This window comes from Manis javanica, chromosome 15, assembly GCF_040802235.1.
Source record: "Manis javanica isolate MJ-LG chromosome 15, MJ_LKY, whole genome shotgun sequence".
Lineage (NCBI taxonomy): Eukaryota > Metazoa > Chordata > Mammalia > Pholidota > Manidae > Manis > Manis javanica.
In genome coordinates, this window is record NC_133170.1 from 86,318,886 (window position 1) to 86,336,880 (window position 17,995).

At 59.3% G+C, this 17,995-nt stretch overlaps 3 protein-coding genes across 4 annotated transcripts in view; 2 read left to right on the forward strand and 1 right to left on the reverse strand.

Annotated features, from left to right (window-relative positions):
- The window catches only part of DGCR2 (DiGeorge syndrome critical region gene 2), an 89,863-nt gene extending 81,348 nt beyond the window's left edge, over window positions 1-8,515 (reverse strand). Inside the window, exon 1 of one of the 2 annotated variants that reach the window (XM_036993421.2) lies at window positions 8,174-8,515. In XM_036993421.2, coding sequence (XP_036849316.2) covers window positions 8,174-8,252 — 79 coding nt within the window. In that variant the 5' untranslated portion in view covers window positions 8,253-8,515. The remainder of the gene's footprint in view (window positions 1-8,173) is intronic. The other variant, XM_036993420.2, reaches the window with a different exon arrangement.
- A 374-nt stretch (window positions 8,516-8,889) lies between these two features.
- TSSK1B (testis specific serine kinase 1B) lies at window positions 8,890-12,562 on the forward strand. Its single transcript, XM_036993670.2, has 2 exons — window positions 8,890-9,529; window positions 10,476-12,562. The coding sequence occupies exon 2, from the start codon at window positions 10,959-10,961 to the stop codon at window positions 12,066-12,068; it is 1,110 nt and encodes a 369-aa protein (XP_036849565.1). The 5' UTR covers window positions 8,890-9,529; window positions 10,476-10,958; the 3' UTR covers window positions 12,069-12,562.
- Window positions 12,563-15,266: 2,704 nt separating this feature from the next.
- Window positions 15,267-17,583, forward strand: TSSK2 (testis specific serine kinase 2). Its single transcript, XM_017647990.3, has one exon. The coding sequence runs from the start codon at window positions 16,415-16,417 to the stop codon at window positions 17,513-17,515; it is 1,101 nt and encodes a 366-aa protein (XP_017503479.3). The 5' UTR covers window positions 15,267-16,414; the 3' UTR covers window positions 17,516-17,583.
- Window positions 17,584-17,995: the final 412 nt, after the last annotated feature.

Here is a 17,995-nt window from a genome sequence, read left to right on the forward strand (position 1 = left end):
ATCACTAATTATCAGGGAAATGCAAATTAAAAACACAATGAGGTATCACCTCACACCAGTTAGGATGGCCAGCATCGCAAAGACTAGGAACAACAAAATACTGGCGAGGATGCATAGAAAGGGGAACCCTCCCACACTGCTGGTGGGAATGTAAACTAGTTCAACCATTGGGGAAAGCAATATGGAGGTTCCTCAAAAAACTAAAAATAGAAATACCATTTGACCCAGTCATTCCACTCCTAGGAATTTACCCAGAGAAAACAACTTCTCAGATTCAAAAAGACATATGCCCCCTATGTTTATTGCAGCACTATTTACAATAGCCAAGATATGGAAGCAACCTAAGCGTCCATCAGTAGATGAATGGATAAAGAAGATGTGGTACATACACACAATGGAATACTATTCAGCCATAAGAAAGAAAGAAATCCTACCACTTGCAACAACATGGATGGAGCTAGAGGGTATTATGCTCAGTGAAATAAGTCAGGCAGAGAAAGGCAAATACCAAATGATTTCCCCTATTTGTGGAGTATAACAATGAAGCAAAACCGAAGGAACAAAATAGCAGCAGACTCACAGACTCCAAGAAGGGAGTAGGGGTTACAAAAGGGGAGGGCAGATGGGGAGGGAGGGAGAAGGGGATTGAGGGGTATCATGATTGGTGCACACGGTGTGTGTGGGGTCATGGGGAAGACAGTGTAGCTCAGACAAGACAAGTAGGGACTCTGTGGCATCTTACTAACTGATGGACAATGACTGCAATGGGGTAGGAGGGGTTTCGATAACAACAGTGAATGTAATAACCACATTGTTTTTCTTGCGAAACCTTGGTAAGAGTGTACCATCAATGACACCTTAATTAAAAAAAAAAAAAAAAAAGAATGAGGAATCCCTCTGCCTCTCTCCAAAAGAAGATATTTTGAAATCTTAATTCTTTTTGGAACTTAAGGCTTCCTCATACCAATTAAAAAAAAACACATAGACCACTGTATCTTTGGGATCTGGTTTCATTTTTCCCTTAAGCCACCTCTTAACTCAATCATTTTGTTCATGGCAAAGTTCCCCTAAACAGCCACTCTGACTCTAAATTATCCTTGGTGAAATTATGCCATGTAGATGGCACACAGATTTGAGTTACAGCATCAATACATGGATAACGCAGGTATCCAACCTGGAGGTGCTGCAGGCCTGGCTGGAGGCCGAGACAAGCCCGAGGGCCCGGGGTGAGCCTCTGCAGCAGAGCTCTTGAGGCTGAGGAGTTGGGGCGCGGTCTCCTGGCCAAGCCATCACTACCTGTAAATCTCACCAAACTGCAGCTCCTGGGTGATGAAAAGTGTTGGGAAGAGGTCTCCCCCGGAACCAGACCCACAGACAAAAACAAAACAAGGCTGAGGAACGTTCTTGTAAAATCTTGTTTAAAATAAAAAGAGAGGTTAAAGATACACGTCCTAACAAACAAAGATTTCCAAAACACCTCAAATGAAAAAACTTAAAAAACTTATAGAAAAAGTATCATTCCATTTCTGTAAAATATTCTATGTATGAATTTTTGTAACTAGGAAAAAAAAAATCCCCATCATTTTTGCAGACTACCCTGGGCTCTGGCTCGCCCTGCGGTCTGCACACACACCCTCCTGAGGGAGAATCCAAAGCGTCTCCCATCCCAGGAGGTGCCACCAAGCCACCACCCGCAGAAGCAAGGTGTGCCATGGCCCACACACGCCTCGGCCCCTCGGGCACTTCCAGCCCTCTTGTTCTGCCACAACAAAGCTTTGTAGATAAACCAACCCACGCAGGGACCCCAGGACACAGCCAGTGGCACTGGAAAGGTCTCTGCATCAGGAGACCTGATGTCAATTTAAGTGCCCAAGGGGTCTCAAAACCTCACATCTCCTGGCTGACCCTCTGGAGCACCCTCTGAGGTGGCTCTTGCCCCTTGTCCAGCACCCCAGGGTACCCCAAGCAACCCTCTCCCTAGCTATGAACTCCCAAGGAAGGTCCCCCAGGGAACAAGGCTTCTGAGATAGAAGAAGGGCAGGTCCTCACGGCCCAGCATTACCCACTGGGGCTCTGCTGTCAGCCCTGTCCAGCTGCAACACAGATCAGTCTACAGCTGAGGGCAGAGAGATGACAAGCTGATCTAACTGCCAGAGACCCAGAAGCCAGCCTAAAGACAAGGACCAGAAGGGGGCAGGGGCACTAACTGAGGTCAACAACTAGCCCAGGCTGACCCACATGAAAGCCACACAGGCAGAGAGGCAAGTATGTCACCCCCCCGTCCCCACCAGCTCTCAAGCAAGGCTTATGCTAGGTGATGGCCGGAGAAGGCCAGGCCATGTCTTCAGGTGGGGAGCAGCCTCAGACAGGCAGCCGGGCCCACCCACACTGAAGGCTTCCTGGGGCCCCCTAACCCCTCCCAAACCCAGGCTGGATGGCTGGTGAACTTCAGCGAGTACCCACGTTATGAGAAGACCTCACCTGCTCTCACCTCTCAGCCCAGCTCACATCTGCAAGAGCAAGTGCCCCACCAGTGTGAAGCCCAGGCCGCGGTCTCTGCAGCACCCCCCACACCGGTCCTCCACAGGCCTTCCTGCAGGCAGCCATGGGGCCCTTGTCCCTGCCACCCCCACAGGGCAGGTGCAAGGCCCTCTGGCTAGGGAGCTGCTGCTCTTTATGTCAAAATAGAAATAGCCATTTGTGCATTTGTTCAATCACTGATTTCTGAGCGCCCACTCTGTGCCAGACCAGGCCCAGGGGACACAGCATGAATGTGACAAAGAGCAAAACATGTCAGTGTAACAATCCTAGCCCTGTCCAAAGCACTGCGGCTGTTTTGGGAGCTCTCGGCAAGCTACACGCCCCACTGCCCACCCCCAGGCCACTGGAATGGCTAGACTCACTGGGCACTTACTGCATGTCAACACTGCTCAAAGCCACTGTGCCCTGCTGCCGCCCAGGTGTAGGCCTCTCCCAAGGAACACGCCCCTATGCCCATGGCCACACACTTTCAGAGGCGTCCCTACACCCACTTAAGTCCATCCACAGCTACCATTAACAGCCTTTATGGCAGACACTTCTTAGAATTTTTTGCAGACTCACTTTGTCTCAACATCTTTCTGAGTTGTTATGTCCGTGTTGCAGATGAAGGAACTGAGGCACAGAGCAGTCAGGGTGGGCAGCAGAGTGGGACTTGACCCCAGGCCATGTAGCTCCGGGGGCCTGGCTCCTAGCCCACCAGGATGGACAAGCTGTGATGTGCTGCAGCAGCGCCCCCTACAGATGGCGTGTGTGAAGTGCCACCAGACTTCAGCTTTCCTCCCACCCAAGTTAATACCCAGATGCCTCAGGACACGCTGGGTCCCCAGCCCCTTGCACTCCAACTACAGCCTACAGGCCCTTCGCTTTCCCTGGACTTGGCCTGCCAAGGTCGACCTTGTCCACACCGATCCATGGCCCTGCCTGAAGCAGCAGGCCAAGATGTGACCGGCTTTCACTAAACATCCCAAGTCAATTGGTAAAATCGCCAGAAACAAAAATCCAGCCATCACATAATAACCACACCCTGTCACTCTGTTTGGAAAACTGCTGGCCCAACTTTAGGCTCTCAGGGTTCCCAACCGGCTTTGCAGACAGGAAAGGGAGGGGGCTGCTCACCAAATCCTTTGCACCCCAGGTCCCAGAGCACATGTGAGGAGGGAACAATCCCTTGCTGTCTAGTAGGTCCTTAGTTGTCACATTTTGCTTACATCAACAAACTACAAGGTGTTTCCCTATGCCAAGTATCAAGGGAGGTAAGATACCATCTTTGCAGGGAGGGTCGACGACTAGATTACCTCCCACAACTCCTAGCACTGCCTGGATAGTGCCGCGAACCGCCCAGGGCAAGGGGGTGGGGTGGACATGAAGCACTGCTGCGCTAGGCCTGGGAAGGACCGGGGAAGGCTGCAGGCAGGGCGACCCGGGCCTGAGGAGCAGGCGCGGTGCAGCCTGACAGCGGCAAGCAGGGCCAGATACACCTGCCAAAGTGCGGGACAGCGGCACACCCCTCATTCCTAGGACCAGACCCACCGACTGATGTAACAGCTCCGACTCGCTGCCACCTGGGCCAACTGGGGCTTTAACCACAGTGCTTCCTGTGCTCCCAGCATCTTCCTGTGGTGACACAGTGCCCAGCAGAAAGCAGGTGGAAGTGAGGGCTTGTTACAGGGCAACTGCAAGCAATGGGGTGGGGAGGCTTCGCCATTCGTGTCTTGGGACACAAGCCATCAGGAGCCTCCTCCTCCACTCTGCAGTGGCTAACGTGTTCAAGGGGACAGGCCGTGGTCCATGCCACTTACCCTCAGGCAGTTCGGAAAAAAAGTGTGCGTGGCCATACACACACACACACACACAAGTGCACACATGGGGGATAAGGCAGATAAAGGAAAACGTTAAAAACACCTAAGTCTGGGTAGAGGATATGAGGGTGTCTCTGCACTAATTTTATTCTTGCAGCTTTTCTGTATGTTTGAAATTATTTCCAAACAAAAGGTTTCTTTATTAAAAAAAAATCCAGTAGCTTGTGAGGCTGGAAAGTATTCCAACTAAACAAAAGGAAACTGTGAAGCACGAAGCCCAGTCTGCCCGTGGGGCAAGCCCGACAGCAACATGGGGGGGCTTCGAAGGAAAGCCCTCTCAACTCAGGAGGCACCTCGCAAGCCCAGGTGCAAGCTCAACTTTCCAGCTCTTCTATGGACTTCAACCATGTCTGCTTGTAAAATAGCCACACTCTTCCTAGTCATGAACCCTTGTGCTGCTCCAGAGGCCACTTGTCAGCTCACTGAGGATTTATTAGCTCAGCATAGCCAACGGGCCCCTCCAGGTCCCTGACGGCGAAGGGGACAGAACCCCGAACTAGGAGCCAGCTCACCTGGATCTGCATCCCAGCTATTCTGCTCACCAGACCTCAGACAAGCCACTTGCCTCTCCAGCCAGCCTTCCCAAGAGCACCAGGAAGACACCTCCAGTCCTGAGACCTCATCAGGCAGCCAGCAACCTAAGCTGAGACAGCACTCACTTTGGGGGGCAAGTGTTTTCTCAGCCATGTTGGGGGAGAGGGAATCACCCTGCACAGAGCTGTGGCTAACAGTAAAGCACGATTTTCTTTCATTATTGAAGCCACAAAAACACAGCTTTAGAATCAGCAACTGCTGCTGCATTCCCTGCATAGACAAAGGGTCAATAGGCTGATCTTGCAGTTAGTGGCCCTCAATGTTCCTCTACATTTGTTATCCATCAGCAGAGGCCCCAGTCTTTCAGTCCCACCACAGTACACACCATCGCTGGTCATTATGGCTGACCACAGAAGGGATTTGGGGGCAGGCTACTTCTAACCCTCAGCCTATTCAGATGGAATAAAGTTCTGCACCCTCACCTGGACAACCACGTCTCACAGGGGAAGGGAGGTGGCCTGGAGCACCACAGCTGGCTTGAGGGTGGCCAGGGCAGACCATGCACAGCTGCAGTGGAAAGAGCCGTGGCCAAGGATGCATGACAGGAGATGGGCAAACTTCCCGCACTGGAATCTCACCTCAGCCTATGCGCTTCATGAACTCTCTGCATTTCAGCTTCTCCATCTGTGAAATGGGGCTACTAACGGTATCAACTTCACAAGGACCACCTACAAGTTAAATTAATCAATACACCTTAGTGCTAGGACAGCGCCTGGCACGTAACACACCCTCAAACAACCAGGAGCAAATGTGCAGTTCAAAGAAACTACAGTGGACGGTCAAGTTCAGCACTCTCACGTTGCCCCGAGTCTGTGAAAAGTTCGAGCCCCTGGCCTGCATCAGAGAAGACCCCAAAGTCGCTTGGCCCCAGTAGTCAGGTGTCCACCTGGCAGAAATCAGGAGTCCCTGCCTCGTGGGAAGCAGGTTCTGCCCGGTGCCTTCCTCACATCCAAGTATGGGTCTGAGCCAGGACTCTGACAGAAACAATGCAGGCCAGGGCCAGAGAAGGCCCTACTCAGAAGAGCCAGCCAGCAGACTCCTGCCTGGAAGGACACAAGAGCACACACAAGAACCAGTGGCCCACAGTGAGTCCCACCCTCCATGCCCAGTCAGTATCAGGGAACCAGATGGAGCCCCCCAGGTTTTGCAGGGCAACTCAACACCAGTCTGAGCTGCGGCCAAATTCTCATCTGGAGTCGTGGAGTGAAAAGGATAACTCTGCTCCCTTAACCAGAGCCACCTCCCTTCCCCAACCCAGACCTAAGGGTGAGGTCTCCTGTGAAGTCTTCACAGCTGGCCACCTTTGCTGCCTGCCTCTGGGCCCCCCCACTCAGTGGCCCAATTTACACTGAGTCCCCACTTCCACACCTGAAGGGTGCTCCGAGAAGAGGGGTTTATTTTCTTCATTTGAGTATCCCTAGTATGGGCAGGCAGTGAGCACTTGAAGACACTTTCTGAATTGCTACTAGCCAGCTGGCAGTGTATGTGGACGGATGGCAAGGGAAGAGGAGCTGGGGACATCGGTCACCTCCATCACCCAGGCAGATGTTAACGTAAACCAGAGGCACCCCCAGGAAGACAGGCATGATGTGTGTATGGCTTTACCCCTCAGAGTCCAGTGACCTGATGGGTAAAACTGGGAACCAGGAGCCAGAACAGGACATCTCACCTCTGCACAGGTGTAGACATGTTTTCCAAAGAATTTAGTCACAGGAAGCCACAAATCCAGTGGCTCTGGTCCTCAGGAGTCCACGCAGTGCCCTCCTTCACAGGTGGCCCTTTTCCTGGCTTCTGTTCCTAACCGAGGCCACCCCAAAATCAGTCACCCTGACACCCAGACAATATCCAGGGTAGTGAGCAACTGGCCCTACTTGGGGCATCCAGAGAAGCATCACCGGAGACTCCAGGCTGGGAACAGGCCCACAGCCGTGGCCACCAGGGAGCCGCGGGGAAGGAGGTGGCGCACTCTGTGCAGACGGCAAAGAGCTGGGCATCTGGGGCAGAAGGCGGGCCGGCCACCTCAGAGGGCCACACCCCACCGTGCTCTCCAGCCTGCCTTTACCCTTGGAGGCCTGACAGCACCCGCAGAAGACAGCTCTGGACACTTCTGCCTTTATGGACCTCTTCCTCCATAAAACAAAAATTAAGAATCATAGTTTTTGGCTGCCCTGGTATAAAAATGAATGTATTTGTGTGCATACTACAACAGTTTCTTCGACTTAAAAATTTGTTTTTCCTTTCCCTGGTGATTTTAAACTAAAACACTTTTCACAGGCCACTGAAACCATGGTGGACCTCCGGCACCAGGGCGCCTGTGCCTAATAAACCGGATCTGCCTTTGAAGATTTTATTTTCTTGTTCAATGGTGGGGGAGATAATAGCAGAAACAGGTAGACATAAAACTGTCTGGGACCATCTGGTGCCATGATTCTTGGTCTCCACCCCAAGCTTACTTATAAAAACACAAGCTCCAAGAGGAATTCCGAAAGCGTTTAACTGTCACATACGAGGGGCACTCCTAAGTGCCTGGCTCCCACACCGGCGACGCCGGCCGCCCGGCAGCGCAGGAAGCTTGCTTCCCGAGCGCGATGCTCGGCGGACTTAGTACCTCCTCGGGGCCGGTCTCTGGCCTGAGTACTTGTCAGGTGCCAATACCTGAGTGACAACGACATAGCTGCCACTTTCCAGCTGAGCAGTTTGTAGGCTGAGACGCTGGCACCAAGCCACTGCTGGGCGGAGACACGGGAAACCAGGTGCCTCCACGAGCTACTCTCTCGACCCCCAGCACCAGCCCGACGCCGGCCGCTGGGTCGGCAGGAAGGCGCGCGGCCCTCGGCCGCAGAATTCCCAGGCCCCAGAAGGGAGGTCGAGCCCTGCACATCACGCCCGCTCCGGTCAACCTCAAGGCTCGCAACGCTCCACGGGCGTGGGACCAAAGACAACATCCCTCCAGAGTTCCCTGACGTACGGGGCGCTCGGAGCCCAGGGTCACCCACGCCGCTGTCCCGGGCGGGGGCGCGGCGACCCGCCGCTGGCCTCGCTCTGCGCCCGCCCGCGACGGGGTCCGCCGGGAAGGGAGGCCCGGGACCGCCCGGGACCGCCCGGCCCGCGCGCCGCGGCCCCGCCCCCGGCCGGCCGCCCGCCCCGCCCCCACGCGCCGCGCCCGCCGCGCCGCGCACCTGGCCGCAGCGGCTCGGTGACGGTGAGCACGAGCAGGAAGAGCAGCAGGAAGGCACCGCTGTCTGCCTTGGGCACCATTTATCCTCCGTTCATCGTCCCCGGGGCGGCTGCGTGACCCCGCGGGGAGGCCGGACCGGGCCGGGCTAAGGGTCAGAGGGCCGCGCTGGGGCCGGCGCCGGGCGCGGAGAGGCGGAGGGAGAGGGCTCCGGCTGGGCCGCGGCTGGGCTGGGCTGCGCCGCGAGCTCGCACGCACTCTCGACCGCAGCCTCGAGCTCCAACTCAGGATCCCAGCAAGATGGCGGCCGTCCTGCTCGGTTCCGCGCCGCCCCGCCTCCCGCCCGCGGCGCCGCTGCCGGCCAATGAGTGCCTATGAGGGGGGCGGGGCCTGCGCGTTTCCAATGAGTGCGGGCCATTGGCAGGGCGGGGGCGGGGCATGGGCGGTAGTGCCCGAAAGGGGCGAGGCCTACGGTGGGGAAGGTGGGGAGCGGGAGCGGAGGGGCGGGCCCGGTGGGAGGGCGGGACTGTAGGAAATGAAGTGTACCATTGGCTGAGCAGAGAGGTGGGGCTCAGGGGCGGAGCCTGAGCGGTAGGGCCTCCGAAGGGCCTAGAATTTGAGGGCGCAGGGCAGGGACGGTGGGGGAGGAGCAGCGGGACCGAACGACGGACAAAGCGGGCACCGCGGACACAGCAAGGGGCGGGGCGCCGTGGGGAGCGGGGGCGTCGGGGGCGGCCGGGGAGGGAGCGCGAAGGCGGAGGGGCGGGCCACGGGGCAGCGGCGCGGGCGAAGCAGCGCCCGGGACCCGAAGGGCCCTCACACCCCGCGCACCTGCAGCCCAGGTCCGGGCAGCGGCCCCGGAACGCGCCCTAACGTGCTCTGCCGAGGAGGCGTGAGGAACATGGAGAGGCCCCCGCCTGTGTTTGAGGATCGGCCCTGTAAGGAACGAGGGAGTGTGGCTTCCCAGGCACACACGACGGAAAACGTGTCAAACATACGGAGAAGTAGCCCGGAGAGAGTCGGGGAAGCCCGGATCCCAGAGACTGGAGCGAAGGGGCCTCTGGAGAAAGGGCCCTGCCCGCGGCGGGGCGGGAGGGGAAGGCCCGCGGGGCCGAGCGGCTGCCGGGGACAGCGCCCCAGGGGCCGGCCTCGCACCTGCCGCCGGGAGCGGGGTGCCTGTGGGCACCTGCCGCGGGCACAGCAGACGGGCGGTCCTCAGCAGGAGAGGAGCCAGCTGTCTGCGGGAAGGACCGCCAGCCACGCCGCGAGGCCTGGCGCCGGGCTCCGGCTGCGGGAGGGCCGAAGCCTGGGCCCGTGAGGAACATGGAGAGGCCCCCGCCTGCCTTTGAGGATCAGCCCTGTAAGGACCGAGGGCGCGCATCTCCCCCGAGTGCATCCTCACGTGCTCTGTGAGGACCGGCCGCATGCGGCCGCCTGGACCCCGGGGGTGCCCGGCCACCTCCAGCCCCCCCACCTCGCTCCCTAGGGTCAGTCGCCCCAAATTCCCTTCAAGGCGTGATCCTCTTGAGCGTCCCAGAATTCCAGCCTGCGACCCTCAGGGGCACTTGAGAGAGGCCCCCAGTCCCTCTGGGCCAATATGGCCGAGGTCAAGCCCAAGACTAGACTAGGCCGGGCCAGCCTGCCCCTGCCTCCTCAGGGCATGGCCTGGAGCGGGCGCTAAGCAAAGGGCCTGTCATAGTAGAGGAGCCCTGCCCTGCACAGCCCCCCTGCTTTGCGCCATCCCCAGGAAGCATTCCTAAGAGCGGCCGCTGCGCCCAGGACCCAGGGCTGGCCTGCCCCCCATCCGCAGATCTGCCTGTGAGCCCGTTCAGGGGAGAACTTTCAGCCAAGAGCAGAAATCCCTGCCGGTGGTCCCCCTGCAGAACCACTGTTGGAGGGCTGGGCCAGCAGATGTTTGGGGGAGAGAAGTACAGGGAGGTGAAACACCCAGCCCATCGGAGGGCAGAGCCCCGGCTTCCGAGCTTCAGTCACCGCGGGGCCAGGCGGCCTTGTCCCCTGATCCATCTCCACCCTTCACAGCCTTGCTGGCCGCCCCATGCTGCCCGTGTGGACACTGTCCGGGGCTGGAGGGAGGGAGAAGAGGTCGGGGCACCCTCCCCAGCTCCTTCCCTGTGGGGTCACCGCAGCCTCCACCAAGGGCCACTGCCTTTCTCCAGGCAGCCCTCTCTACACACTTTACCCAGGCTCCGCTGACCATCCCTCCCTTCTTCAGGAGTCTGTTATCGTTGGGGCTCCCTACACTCTGCTCCCACCTTGTAAGTCATCCCTTATTATGCCCTCCTCAGAGTGCCTGAACCTGAGTGTATCTTCAAGGTGAGGACCGGGACGCATGTGACCACCTGCCCTGGACTTCCTGGGATGCCCGGCTTGACCCATAAGCCGTCCTGGCTCCAGGTGGGGAAGTCTGGGCAGACCGATGTGCTCCCCGCAGCCTCTTCTTCCCTCAGGGCCCATCCACGCACAAGGCCACCCTGCTGCCCTTTGGTCTGCTCCAGCCCGCTGGCCAGACTTGCAGGGTCCGAGTCCAGGTGGCTCAGGTCAGAGCCTCATTCCCCGAGGGCACCCCTCCATTATGACTTCACCGACTGAAGTTGCCCCGGAGACAATGCTGGGCGTTCCACCCCAGAGTCTTTGCTTCTGAGAGGCAGGGGTGGCAGGCCAGCCAGCCCAGGGTATCCTCTGTCTGTGGGATAACTGAGGACGCTGCTGGCCCCTGTCCTGCGGGGGTGCAGAGGGCAGCCTCAGAGGCCCTGGGTGCTCCCGGTGCCATGGACGACGCTGGCGTCCTCAGGCGACGAGGCTACACCATGGGGACACATTTGGGAGAGGGCTCGTACGCAAAGGTCAAATCCGCCTACTCTGAGCGCCTGAAGTCCAACGTGGCGGTCAAGATCATCGACCGCAAGAAAGCCCCCACGGACTTCTTGGAGAAGTTCCTTCCCCGGGAAATCGAGATTCTGGCCATGCTGAACCACCGTTACATTATCAAGACCTACGAGATCTTTGAGACGTCAGACGGCAAGGTCTACATCGTCATGGAGCTCGGGGTCCAGGGCGACCTCCTTGAGTTCATCAGAACCTGGGGGGCCCTGCACGAGGATGATGCTCGCAAGAAGTTCCACCAACTCTCCTCAGCCATTAAGTACTGCCACGACCTGGACATCGTCCACCGAGACCTCAAGTGCGAGAACCTTCTCCTCGACAAGGACTTCAACATCAAGCTGTCCGACTTCGGCTTCTCCAAGCGCTGCCTGCGGGATGACAGTGGCCGACTGACGCTGAGTAAGACCTTCTGTGGGTCGGCGGCGTACGCAGCCCCCGAGGTGCTGCAGGGCGTCCCCTACCAGCCCAAGGTGTACGACATCTGGAGCCTGGGCGTGATCCTCTACATCATGGTCTGCGGCTCCATGCCCTACGACGACTCCAACATCAAGAGGATGCTGCGCACCCAGAAGGAGCACCGGGTCAAGTTCCCCCGCTCCAAGCACCTAACGGGTGAGTGCAAGGACCTCATCTGCCGCATGCTGCAGCCGGACGTCAACCGGCGGCTGCACATTGACGAGATCCTCAGCCACTGCTGGGTGCGGCCCATGGCACGGGGCCTGTCCTCTGCAGCCATCAGCAAGGGTGGGGAGAGTTCCCAGGGCACCGAGCCTTCGTGCAACCCCGAGCCCAGCTCTGACGAGAGGTCTGCCACCAAGCTGGAGCCCCTGGAGGAGGCGCATCCCGAGGCCCTGCCCAAGACACAGGCCGAGGAGAAGGTACTGCAAGCACAGGTGTCGAGGCAGTTAGAGCCCCTGGGCCTCGATGGCAGTGAGCAGCTGAGCAGGGAGGCAGAGGGAGAGGTCCCCGTGGGGCCTTCCGAGGCGCACACCTAGGAAGCCTCCTGCAGCCCAGGGGGCCGGCGGGGAAAGAGGCAGAGCTCATGGCTTCGCGCCTGAGCGCTGGAATTCAAGGGATGAGCCAGAGAAGGAAGACTGTCCTGGATGAGCCGCTATTTTCGTCAGTTTCTCCTCCCTCCCTTTGAACTTGGTAAACCCATGGTAACGTGGCTAAAGAAGCAATAAATCACTATATTAGTGCAGACCTCAAGGGGAATGCTGCTCTGCTGACTGAGGGTGTCCAGGGAGAGGTCATGCACTCTCCCCTTTGCGCTCCGCCCCCAGAACTTCCCCTCCTCCTGGGGAAATACATCCCCCACTGCGCCTCGGGCCCCAGACCAGAGCAGAGACCTGAGTGCGGAGGACGCCGCTTCAGGAGGGAGGCCTGGGAGTGTGGCGCTGGGGCCGCGGGCTGCGGAGGACGGTGGGAGACGGGCGAGGTGGCAGCCCGCAGAGGATGGAGAGGGGCCACCTCAGCGGGAATCGGCTCTGTCTGCAGCGGCCACAGAGTCTGGGCCCTCAACACCCCAGGGCCACCCACCCCACAGGCTGCCTGCTCACCAACTCCCTACCCTGACAGGCAACGTGTTTTTTCTGCTCTGTCCACCAGGAGTTCCCCCGTGTCCAGCCAGTACCCACTGCTCCATGGTGCTGAGTCATCCTACCCTGTGGTCGCTTGCCAGTCCCAGGGGAGGCTGGGGCTGCGCTGGGCGCCTGGTCACACCTCAGCCTGTGTGTCTCTTCACTCGACCACGTCCCATTCTCCTCTAGTCCATCTTTCCCCAGGGTGACACTGCGCCAGGGCTGACACTGGCAAGCGGGAGCAGAGGAATGGGTGGGGGTCCTCGTGATGCGCGCCCGGCCCCTGCAGCCATCTAGGTCCCGCGGAGGGAGAAGGCCGTGTGCAGTGTCACTAGCCCCCGTGTCATTTCTCAGGCCGTCCTGGATTCAGCCCGGCAGCCCCCTCCTCTCCCTGCTCTGCACTCACTCGGGACAACCCCACGGGGACCTGGACTGGACACACGAAGAGGACAAGAGCCTACAGACGCACCTCTCCCCTTGCCCACGTCGGTGTTGGGAAGACCCCAACCCCAGGTCCCTGAAAGTGAGGTTCAGTGACCTGCCCTTTGCACCCTCCCCACCAATTCACTGCTCTGCCCAGCTCTACTCCCTCTGTGTTCCTGTGTGTCACGGCTCAGCCTTCACCAAGGCCTCCATCTCTGCCCCCCATTGCCTCCCGAGCACCAGAGCTCCCATCATGCACCAGGCCAGTTCCCACTGTGGGAAGGATCCCAGTGCCTGGCTTTGGAGGTCCTCCGGCCCCTCCATTATCCCTGTACCCCCACACGTACGTGCCTTAGCCCTGCTTGTGGACACATCCCTGTAGACCTTGCCCATCTCTCCAGGCTCAGCAAGGCGCCATGGCCTCCACAGAGCCTTCCAGGGGCCCCTAACAGGGCCGCTGTGAGCTCTGCCAGGATGGGCCAGAGTCCCCAGGGTCTGGGTGCAGAACAGGCCCTGAGTAACACTGCAAGAGGCACCCAGTTTCTCCTGGAGGCTCTGGAGCCCAGTCATGCAGCTCATCTGCTGGTGGAGCAGATTCCAGAGCACCTGGGGCTGGCTGGGGGTTGGGGGGCTCCTGGAGAGGCTCGTGAACCTCCCCTGGGTCATCTCTGGGGCCTGATGTGGTCACTGGGGCAGGGGGCAGTATGTGGGGAGAGGGCCTGGGAGTGACTCACTGCAGCCCAGCCAGGATTCAAGCCTCGGTGGGAGGGGGCCATGGGAAGGAGCAACAGTGGTGTGCTTTGCAGGGGAGGAGACAGCTCAGAGAGGGTGCAAAACTGCCTGGAATAACACAGCACAGAGCAGTGGCTCAGCTGTGAAGCCCAGTCCTGCCCAGGTGGCCTCACGCTAGGCCATCCTGAGCTGCGTGACTTACTGGGCTCAGCCCTCCAACGACCTACTGAAGCTTTAGGATCAAGACGCTCACTACAGCCTCCGTGGCCCACAGTGGTCCCTCCTACCCTGCACACATTTGTCACGCCGGGTCCTTGCAGGCCATCACATGCATGAGCTCTCCTTGTCCTCCCCCGCTGGGCTGACTCCTCAGACCCCTGCCTCCTGTCGTCCGTCCTCTCAGCCCCGTGTTCCTCTGTGTTGCAGCGCAGCACCGGCTGTATACAGGGGCATGCACGCCACCAGTGTGACGCTGAGCCCCCAGGAAGGCACCCCAGCACCTGGGACGGACCCTCAAATGCCTATAGGTAAATGGGTGCCCACTTCCCAGAGGAAGCTGAAGCTCAGACAGTGGCCTTCCCAGTCTGAAAGCCTCCCACCCACAGGACTGCAGGTTGGGGGCCCCAGGTCCAATCTAAGGCTCCCCACTCCAGGAGTGCCCCCCTCAGTGTGCACATCCTGGCCAGAGCTGCCTGCTCCAAGCTCCCCAGCATCACTTGTGCAGTGCTGAGATCTGCCTCCTCCAGGCTGTGTCCCCAGAGGACCAAAGAGACCAACTGTCCTGGGCAAGGGCAGGGTGTGGGGAGCAGAACACACAAAAAGGGAAAAGCGGTTGGCAGAGTCAGCTGAGAAAGCAGCCATGCAAGCAGCGCCCCACTGAGCATTTGTGGGAGCAGCAGGAAGGCAGGGAAGGTGCCATGCTCCTGGGTCCTGTCCCAGAAATCCTTAGAGCCGGCCCCTTCTGGGATGCAAGGGAGTGAAGTTCTGGTTGTTTCTAAGACCCCCAGGAAAAAGGCAGGCATCGAGCTCAGGTGACTAGGGATGGAAGCTCTGCAGAGCTAAGAGCAGGACTGGGCAGGGCTGTGGCTACTGGACGGCCCTCCCTGGACCCCCTGCTCCTCACTCCCACCTGGTGTCCAGACTCTGGCTGCCCTACCCCCGACACCTTCCACACAACTTCCAGGCACAGGGAGGCATCCTGCACTCCGCAGGTGTGTCCACGTGACTGTGCTTCAGCCACGTCACAGCCTGGCACGTCCTGCCCCGTTGACCTGGTGGGTCCTATGGATCCTCTGCATGGCAGCCCGCAAGCACCCACACAGAGGCAGGCCTTCCTCCCGCCCCGCCTCCTACCCTCCCCCAAACAGCCCGTGCTAGCATCTTGTTGTGTGTGGGCACAGGATGCCCATGGCAAAGGACGTGGATGGCAGGGCTTCCGAAGTCCCTAAGGAGACACACACAGGCAGCCACGTTCCAAAGCAGAAACATAGGGTTTTTATGTTGCTTCCAGGTGCAAAAGGCCGTCTGAGATGCAAACGGGCATGCTCTCCCAGGGTTCCAGCAGGCTGTACAACACCCCTGCCTCACAGAGGTCCACGTGACAGAATTCAGGCCCCCCTCCTCCCCTAGGTGCTGGCTCTGAACAGCCGATGCTCCGGGCGCAGCCAGCCCCAGGGCCCCCCACACAAGGCCCCACCACACGCCCGCCCCCTCGCGGGCACACACCAGACCCTCCTGTCCTCCTCTGCTCCCTCGGGGCTGTCCTGCTCCCCACAAAGCCCATTTCCTAAGAGCTGTGCCAGGGACCGTCTGAAAACACGGCTTGGATCATGTTGCTCCTGCCCTGGGCCCCACTTACCTTCCCCTCCACCTCCCTCCTGACTGTGGGGCTCCACGGTCTCAAAATAAGCCCCCTCCTCTCCCAAGCTCTTCCCTGTCCAAATGCCTCAGCACCTCCTCCAAGTGACCAGAGCCCAGCCCACCGCCAGGCTGCCCAGCCCCAGAATACACCATCTGCCAGCCCAGGGCCTGGGGCCGCTTGGCTGGTCAGGCCCAGTACCCCAGCCCTGCCTGCCCTCCCGCCCCACACCTGCCCAGCTCTCTCCCCCAAACAGGAGGAGCCCTTACCCCCCGGGCAGGGAACCACCAGTCCGGCTGGAACAGGGCCAGACCAGGGCAGGCCTTCTGGGGCACTGCTGCTCCTGAGGTCATGAGCCCTCGAGGGGGTTTCTTCGTGCCCCCAAAGAAGCTGCAGGAAATAGGCCCTGGTGGGATATTGACCCCATGCCCCAGGCAGGGAAACAGGCGTGGGGCTGGCACTCTGCCCAGACCTGCGTGGCTCCTGGACAGGGAAGCCTCGGCGAGGAGCAGCACGGTTACCACACCCCTGGGTGCCGGCTTCTTTCTGGGACGCGGGGAGCAGGTGCTCCTGCCGGGACAGCCTGACTTCCAGGGGCCCATCTTGGCAGCCTGGCTTTATGACTTCACATGCTGAAGTCACCCTGGACAATGCTGAGTGCCGCACCCCTCCAAGGCCCAGCCCAACCAGACGGCTCCCCGCAATGCCGATGCGGACAATGCCTGCTGGCCCGCCTGGGGAGATGTAGATGGCAGCGATGCCAGCCGCTCCTGGCACCATGGACGATGCCACAGTCCTAAAGAAGAAGGGTTACATCATGGGCATCAATCTTGGCAAGGGCTCCTATGCAAAAGTCAAATCCGCCTACTCCGAGCGCCTCAAGTTCAACGTGGCGGTCAAGATCATTGACCGCAAGAAAACGCCCTCTGACTTTGTGGAGAGATTCCTTCCTCGGGAGATGGACATCCTGGCAACCATCAACCACCGTTCCATCATCAAGACCTATGAGATCTTTGAGACCTCTGATGGGCGTGTCTACATCGTCATGGAGCTCGGGGTCCAGGGCGACCTCCTTGAGTTCATCAAGTGTCGGGGGCCCCTGCACGAGGACGTGGCTCGCAAGATGTTCCGCCAACTCTCCTCAGCCATTAAGTACTGCCACGACCTGGACATCGTCCACCGAGACCTCAAGTGCGAGAACCTTCTCCTCGACAAGGACTTCAACATCAAGCTGTCCGACTTCGGCTTCTCCAAGCGCTGCCTGCGGGATGACAGTGGCCGACTGACGCTGAGTAAGACCTTCTGTGGGTCGGCGGCGTACGCAGCCCCCGAGGTGCTGCAGGGCGTCCCCTACCAGCCCAAGGTGTACGACATCTGGAGCCTGGGCGTGATCCTCTACATCATGGTCTGCGGCTCCATGCCCTACGACGACTCCAACATCAAGAGGATGCTGCGCACCCAGAAGGAGCACCGGGTCAAGTTCCCCCGCTCCAAGCACTTAACGGGTGAGTGCAAGGACCTCATCTGCCGCATGCTGCAGCCGGACGTCAACCGGCGGCTGCACATTGACGAGATCCTCAGCCACTGCTGGGTGCGGCTCCCCAAGCCCAAAGCCAGGTCTTCTGCCTCCTTCAAGAGGGAGGGTGAGCGCAAGTACCAGGCCGGGTGCAAACTGGACACCGAGCCAGGCTCGAGGCCCGACCACCGGCCTGACCACAAGCTGGCGGTCAAAAACCAGCACCCGCTGCCGGTGCCCAAGAACGAGGACAGGCTGGAGGATGAGCTGGCCAAGACCTCCAAGGGGAAAGACCACATCCCCGGAGCCGAGGTGGGGAAAGCGAGCAGCTAGTGGTGCGGAGGCCCCGGGGGCGTGCCTTCTCGTGAGCTGAGTGGGCAGGTAGGAGCTGAAGAAGGCACAGGTGCCTGGAACAAGTAAAGTCTGTCAATTAAACCACTATTTTGATTACATTCTATTAGCTTTCTTCCACTTAGTAGCAAAGACATTAATTACCATCAAATAAACCACAAAGTGTATACAAGCACCAAGAGCGCCCCGTGCGGAGTCTTTTTCTGTAGGACTCAGCCAGCTGCCCTCCCTGCGGTGCGGCACGGGGGTCTCCAGCACAGGGCTCCTGGGGCCAGTGCTCAGGCACAGGGACACAGGGAGGCCTTGTGGGCAGAGGGTAGGCTGGCGCCCATCCCCCCAGGTCTCCTGGTCTCGGCCCTGCCCGGGGCCCAGAGCCTTGAGCACTCCCGCCTCAGGGCAGTGCGGCCCACCCCAAGCCCGCCCCACGCTCTCAACAGCCTCCTTCTCAGTGTGCTCCTCTCC

Coding starts and splice junctions, on each gene's coding strand:
- TSSK1B (XM_036993670.2), top strand. CDS start 10,959: ATGGACGACGCTGGCGTCCTCAGGCGACGAGGCTACACCATGGGGACA.
- TSSK2 (XM_017647990.3), top strand. CDS start 16,415: ATGGCAGCGATGCCAGCCGCTCCTGGCACCATGGACGATGCCACAGTC.